Source organism: Nanorana parkeri, unplaced genomic scaffold (assembly GCF_000935625.1).
Source record: "Nanorana parkeri isolate BGI_ZX_2015 unplaced genomic scaffold, ASM93562v1 scaffold1222, whole genome shotgun sequence".
In the NCBI taxonomy this organism is placed as follows: Eukaryota; Metazoa; Chordata; class Amphibia; order Anura; family Dicroglossidae; genus Nanorana; species Nanorana parkeri.
This window is the reverse complement of record NW_017307490.1, coordinates 315,960-323,657: the sequence shown is the minus strand read 5'-3', so window position 1 is coordinate 323,657 and position 7,698 is coordinate 315,960. Positions and strand designations below refer to the sequence as shown.

Below are 7,698 nucleotides of genomic sequence, written 5' to 3'. Positions count from 1 at the left end.
CATCAAGTAAGGGCCTGTGTTAACAAGACACCCAGCTTGTCCATTTGTGCATGTTAGGTGAATGAGAAGGGTAGACAGCTGTGACACCACTTATTTTGGCACTAGGGGACACCTCTCATGGTTATTTCCCTTTATTCTGGGTCCAAGAATGGCTGATTCTTTCTGTGAACTTGAGATTGTTATCCTGATCAGTTGATGACTTTCTCTTGTCCATGGTTACCTTAAACCTTTATCAGCTGTAACTCATGCATCAGATCTGAAGGAAGAAGAAAAGATTTGTTGCCCATTGCAGCCAATAGTCGCATCATTCCGTTCTACCCAGTGATGCAATAAGGACAACTAGAACTGGATTGGTTGGCTCGGGCAATGTATTGACTTTCCTCCAGTGTTCTACAAGAGTTCAAATGTTTATTACAATCCATGTTGCTGTAAAAGTGTTTTAGTGTCAGCACCAGGGCTGAACCAGATTGTATGAAGGTTCATGCAGCTCAATGCACCTCATGTTCACAGTTCTTGACTATTTAATGGTTTGATTTAAAAAAATAAAATAAAGTAAGGGCCTGTGTTCAAATCATGTTTGGAATCGGATAGATCATGTTACTATCTATGGATCATGATTTTAAACTAATACTCTATATGAAGTACACACTATAGTACACACACTATTAGTTTAAATCATGATCTATAGTACATACATAATATGTACACACACCATTAATAGTCTACATATTATGTATGTACTATAGATCATGATTTAAACTAATAGTGTGTGTACTATAGTGTGTACTTCATATAGAGTATTAGTTTAACATTTTAAAGTTTTATTGCCATATACTATGATTGCATTTCATACCCACATCATGACTTACTATACTGCCATAGCACCTCTGTCAACCTTTTACAAATACTGTCTGAACTAGGAAAGCTTGTTAATAGAATAAACTTAAAGGCAATACTTCTGAGCCACCGAACTGCTAGATTCTGTTTGGAGGTGTGATGCTATAGAGAGTTCCTATAAAATGTGTTATCCAATCAGATAGTACTGTACTATGGACTGTACTGTACTATGGATCATGATTAACCTAATCATGTTATCAGGGGCGTAACTAGAAATCACAGGGCCCCATAGAAAAAGTATCGGTAATTGGTATCGGCAAGTACATGAGGGGAAGTACTTGTACTTGATCTTAAAGTGGCATCGGGACATCCCTAGTTCTGTCTGCTGTATCTTCAATAGGAGTAATAAATGTGAATGACTGTAGCACAGTAAACAAACCAGCAATCAAACCTCTAGGCTACACCAGCATTTACGTCATTTATTTTTGTATCTGTATGCATATTTTACATTTATCTATCCAACAACAGAGAGAAATCAACCATCGAGCACTCACAGTTGTCATTGTGACAAGTGGGGATGGTCCACGCGGCCTCTTCAAGAGTTGTTGTGCATGTAACTGGATGTTCGCCCCTCCATCAGATGCTCTGCGCCCTAGAGGCCCCATGCCATTTAAAAGTTGAAGAGTTGGAGGCTGCAACAGAGACTGTTCCTGTATAATAAAAATACAATCTGTTTTCTCTCTCCAATGAGATTCTTAGAAATTAAAATCAGAAAAGTATTACATCAGAAAGAAATAAAAGCTTGACATAGCATCTGAATAGTCAGACCTGATTTGACCTCTTGGCTGTTTAAGCACCGTGAACCACATGGCTGAAAAACTACAATGGCAAAGCAAGGACAACAAAGGCTATAAAGCTGTAGCAGGTGCTGGAGGGCAGCAGCACTAAAGTGATCTTTGCAATCTTATCAATGCAGAAATCACTCCTTATAAACCACTCAACACTCTACTGCAACAAGCTGATGTAACTGGGCTGTGGTTGTTCACTCAGGGAGCATTTATGTGCAATCCCACCAAAAGACAGCTCTTGTTTATAGTTACGGTTCTTTAAATCACTCATAGTATGTATTGACTAATGAAATAAGGGACCAGTGATATAATTATCAATGGAATAGGAAGGTTACTTCACAATAAGGTAAATAAAGATGCGATATCTCTCTGAGGACACTCTGTTGCATTTGCTGCTGTCAGGGTCCTCCTGCCTGTTTAATGAATGGCCCACTGCACAAGTTTCTTACCTGTGTTCTGGCACACGTGCACCTGTCCTATCATCTGTTCAGTTGGGCTGCGCACATGCACGGGTGTGGCTGAGAGCATGTCACCTAATTGCTTTTTTGCTACTTTAAAATGGCATTGCTATCCTTTGAAGGGCATGATCCTGATAACTTGTATCCTGCATCCTTGGCTCAGTTTCAGTCCTTACTCTTGTCATCCTTTTCTTGAAGTATTTCAAGTTCCACTCCCTGTACTCTCCCAGTTTGCTTTCATGCCATATTCAAGCCTAGTTCTAACCCGTTACCTACCATGCCTGCAATCCCTGACATGCGAAACTCCCTGGACTTAACCACCTGCATGGCCTGACCTCACTTGAAACCTCCTGCACTGACCTTGCCTTTGTTAATGACATTGTCTGCCATCAACCCTTTTTAGGGAGGGGGGGGGGCCGCACCGATCGTTGCTAAATACAAGCGATCCGCCGGCTTTACAGCCGGCGGATCGCATGTATATTAACGGGCATCGCTGCCCGTTTTTAAATTGCGGCCATTTCCCGCTCGCGCGCGCCCTTTCTTGATAAACAAAACGTCTGTACATATGAGGAGTATTTAGAACATAGTTTGTAGGTTGATAAAGTTAACAGGTACCACATGGTGCCCACTCTTCAGCAGGGTTTTCGATTTTAAAATTAAAAATATTTTTTAAAAGCTTGACAGATTCCCTTTAAGTCTTAGGTGGTATATGTAACATGTCTTGCTCCAGATTCTCTCCATGAACGGCTTATGTTATATTTATGTACCTTGTATTCAATGTGACCACTGGGAGGCATGTTCTGCATTGGCAACAGTGGATGAAGAGTATTTGCGTTTTGTGTCACTGGAAGGAATGGTGTCTGCGGAGTGACCCGTGGGAATCCAGGAATGATCTTCTGTAGGTCCTCTGCTCCCCCCTCACTGCTGGAAAATATTTCATATTGAATAAAAACACTGTATATAAACACTTTGCTTGACGTGCTATGACGTGCTAATAACTAAAACAAAATAACTAAGAAACGATCAAGTCTCAAACTTCAAGCAACATTCATGTGAAAGTATACAAAATAAGAAAAAAGTCTAGCAATCTATACTTAAAAGAAACACTGGGGTGCAGAAAAAAGAGGATGCAACTGCGGCCAAGTGTCCACACTTGCATTTAAGTATGAATGTCACTAACTGTGTATCTGGAACCCCAACTGTGTGTCGCCTCATTGACAAATATCGAGCCAATGCCTCTGGTGAAGGTTCTTCTCCTTCATCACTGTCCAGATTCATGGTGCCATTTGTCTAAAATGGAACAGAAAAAACAGAGGGGTTAATACATCACATCATTCAATGTAGCAGAAAGTACAGAAGAGAGTTGTGCTGCACTGTATAAGTATACAACCACTAAAGGAAACCTGTCATGAGAGAAACATGGGGGTCATTTTGACCCTCTTGCTTCAGTACTTTGAACTACTGACCTGAAACATGTATGCACATAAAGTGTTCTGACTCTCTATCGACTTTGATATGTAAACTGGTTCTGGGCTAAAAACTAAAAAAGCATTGAAGCCAATGGGTCAGAATCAACAGTTAGGCAACTAGCATCTTCACAAATAGGTCAGCAGTTGAAGCCCCCATATTTGTGTCCCCTCAATTTATACTGGTGACTAGTGTCACCAGTATAAATAGAATGAGGGGAAATCCAACATTTTAGAGCTATTTCCAGAAAAGGGGTTCAGGGGATATCGCCCAATGGGAACACTCTTAAGAGGGGGATTCCCCTCACTTTGAGAGCTTTCCTCCAACTTCCTTTTGGGTCTCTGGGATAGAAAATGAAGGGAAATTTCCATTAACACTTCAGGGGTTTTTTACCTTTCCTACTCTATCCAATACTAAAAAAATATTGGGATATACATATACTTTAAAGCAAGCTTTCAAGTAAAATGTTCACATAGTAGATGTGGGCCACCCCCTACTGTTAAAATAACAGCATGATAGCAGTTGAAAAACATACTTGGAAGGAAAAAAAAAAGATTATACACAGGACCCTTTTTCCACTACTGTTGTTCAGTGATTTTTACTGGGGTGTTGGGGTGCTGTAGGTGGCCCGCTTTTACTGCAAGGTCTGCTTTAGGGGAAAACTTTAGGACCCGAGATAGGTCAATTAAACAAAAAGGTTGTTAACCCTGCTACTGGGACCGCCATCTACAGAATCCTTACAAAGACACAGCATTCATGTATCTACAGTTCTTCTGACTTCTACAAAACCATCACTTAAAGGAAAATGTGTAAAGAGAAATATTTTTAAGTCCACAAAATATTTTGCTGCCTTGTGAGGCAAATATCAAATCTAAGGGAAAGGTGACATTTTGGGCTAGTTCTGAACATTTTGCTGCATGTCCAATAAAGAGCAAAAGTCCAGGTTTGTTGTGGTGAAAAGTTTAGGTCACACCTATGAACGCACCCAGCACCAGCACTCAGGTGCGAACAGCTCCATAGCTTATCATCAGCTCTAGTTTAAATGTCCTCCATATGAACGGTAAGTGCAAAGTTTCTGCACTCATTACATTCATGTTATGAATTGTGATCTTACCCATAATGAAGACATTACAATTCTAAATCTTGCTATTGAAAGACTAATAATTCTGCTTACCTCCACAATTTGGTTCTCAGGATTGATGAGCTGGACTTGAGGCACATTCATACTGACGGCACTGCCACCTGTATCCCCCTATGACAAAAATATATTATACTTAGAAAATCACTTTCACACTCTTGTTATTATGACAGATAAGCTATGCAGGGGACTCACCTGCAAAGGTGAAGCAGGGTATGCCACAGTGCGAGGTGCACTTGGTGGATTTGGGAGGCGAAGAGTTTTATGTCTTTTTAAACGTTCACACAGCAAACTGTAGATAGCACTGTAGTTGTCATATGCATCGGTCCTCAAAGACTGATGGGGGTAAAACAAAGAAAGGTTATAGAGTTCAAAGCACACTCAATAGAAAAACACTGAAATGTATCTAAAGCTAAAGCTTCTTTTAAAAAAAATATTTTAGCTATTGAGGGGTTAGAACTCCTGTCAGGCTTTTATGGCTGAGCCGAAAGGAGTGCCAAACATAGAGAGTTTAAAAGTATTTTATTTGTTACGTAAGTGACAACAGGAGAACAAAAGGCAAGCAACGTTTTGAAGGCTGAAAAATCGCCCCTTCATCAGGGCTTTAACAATTATGAAAGTATCTAAGACTCCTAGGTATATCAATCAGAGTCAGGAGAATAATCAGTGAGTGCCTGTATCAGCAGCAGAGCAGCATCTGCTAAGATTTCAAGGAAGGTCTCCAAAGGAAGGAGGAAACGGATGGCATAGATAAAATAAGCACTAAAGTCATGATATACTAAGGCACCTTTAGAAATGTTTAGTAATGACAATCTACAAACAGTTACTTCTAGATAATTGCCAGCTTTTTATATCTTAATTTTCTCTTCCTCCCCATTCTTCTCACAGTGGCCATTTTTACTAAGGGCAGATTAATATATCTCCCTTTACTTCCTTGAACTGCGGCACATGTGACTAGGACATGTGACCATGCACATCATCTCAGGGGAGGAAAATGCCTTTCCCTCAGATCTTGTGAGATTACAGATGAGATTTCCCAGCAATGATCTACAGATGTGCATCCCTTGGGCACAGATTACATCACTAATGCCCAAGAGGAGCAGGAAGTGGAAACAGTAATTGTAGTTAAAATAAAAATAATATGTTTAACTAATGAATGTAAGATGATTTCCTATCAGTATGCAGAGCTGCATGCTGATGTGATTTATAGTGAATGGGGGTAAAGGTTCACTTAAAGGCCAATATTGTTAGAGGTGCCTTTTCTTTTCAATTTATGTTTATGCAATCACACTGGAATTGTGGGGATTGGATGAAGGCGGCCTTAGAGTACCCAACATTTTTATCCAAGGTCACTGTTTGCTGCAAAGCACAATTTTCCCCCCCCAAAATTAGGTGTATACACTGTACAATGTCTACAGAACAGGAAGTATTGTGAATCTCCTAAATGGGACACAGATGGAGAAAAACAGGCAAGAGATTTAACCACGTCCTAATATTCATACACAAATTCAAACTATTAGAGAAGACAGAAACAAACATGGAAACTATTCAGGACATTGAATCACAAAGGACAACAGATAACTGACACATTCAATCACAGAAGTCACCTGTAAAGTGCGGTCCTTGTCTAAGCCCATTTCCACCATAGTAATTATAATTTGCTCATTTATAGGCTCCCTCTGCCTCTCCATCTTCACATGCTGGCATTCTGCTATTAACTGGAAAGTGAGACACAAGAAGAGAAATGAATAGAAAACGGTGACAAACATCAGGAGCTTGAAGAAGACGTTAGTCTGCTGGTAGTGTAGTAAATGAAGGCTGGCCTTTGTAGAACCAACTCACCCTCTCAAACTCCAGATCCTGCTCACCCAGACACATCCACTTGTGTTTACAGATCTGCTCCATCGTCAGACGCCTACTGGGCTCCAAAATCAGCATATGTCGGATGAGGTGTTCACATTCTAAGGGAGAGATTAATGGCTATAATCACAACACATGCTTATACTATATTCCATATTCAGGAGAGAAAGCACTGCATACTCTGATGTCATGACTTAGTGTGCTGACTAAATCGGCAACATCTACTACCATTATTTAGATTCCTTTTTCTTTCCTTAATACATAGTAATATAAAAAATATAATAACTACAATATTGTTTGCTGCACTAGGTCCCTTACATCTGCTGAACATAAAGTCCTTAATGGAGAAAAGTGGTGTTCCAAAATAGAAAACACACATCCCTATGTAGATATATGGTTTCATGTTTAATCCTGCAGAACATTTCTATTCAGCTATTATTCAGCTCAGATTCTGTTCAGCCAGTCTCCTGATTCAAACACGTCTGTGACATTAGACACACAGGAAGATGACTGTCTAATTTCCTGGTTCAGTTTCACTACTACCTGTATGACCTCCCTGTTCACTGGGCAGAGGTGATGGCAACGATTTATTTCTCAAGGAGCAGAGTCTTGAATAACAACCTATATTACACACTAGTTGTTCAAGAAACACTATCACTTAGTGACATTAACTGCAAATATAAAAACCAGGGGCTTGCCTATTTACCAAGCCAAACTACCTGGCCACTTTCTCACTGCAGCACCCCAACCTGCTCTGACCCTCCATTTAGATTGTAAGCCCTGACTTCACAGGCCCTACCCGGTGATATTGTTTGGACTGGTAATTGGCTGCTCAAGTCCAAGCACAATGACACGAGAGAGGTGCTCCCTCAAACCTAAAAGGTAGGGCGAGTGTGACTATAAATGCCTGGAGGGGGGGAGAGGGTTATCTTTAGAGCTGCAACAGTTAATCGATTTAGTCGATTAAAAACGTTGGCAACGTTTTCGATCGTCGATTCGTCGGCTATCGATTGATTTGCCTGTTCGGGGCTGTTCCGGGCTCCACATGCGGCCTGAGCCACACGTCACACGCTGCTCCCGCTGCGGCCGC

At 40.6% G+C, this 7,698-nt stretch overlaps 1 protein-coding gene across 1 annotated transcript in view; it reads right to left on the bottom strand.

Annotated features, from left to right (window-relative positions):
- SIK3 (SIK family kinase 3) overlaps positions 1-7,698 on the bottom strand; it is a 60,769-nt gene that overhangs the window by 32,266 nt on the left and 20,805 nt on the right. Inside the window, exons 6-12 of the mRNA XM_018568642.1 lie at positions 6,591-6,709; positions 6,356-6,466; positions 4,944-5,084; positions 4,785-4,862; positions 3,324-3,433; positions 2,911-3,064; positions 1,392-1,547 (exon numbers count right to left, since the gene is read on the bottom strand). Of these exons, the coding sequence (XP_018424144.1) occupies positions 1,392-1,547; positions 2,911-3,064; positions 3,324-3,433; positions 4,785-4,862; positions 4,944-5,084; positions 6,356-6,466; positions 6,591-6,709 (869 nt within the window). The remainder of the gene's footprint in view (positions 1-1,391; positions 1,548-2,910; positions 3,065-3,323; positions 3,434-4,784; positions 4,863-4,943; positions 5,085-6,355; positions 6,467-6,590; positions 6,710-7,698) is intronic.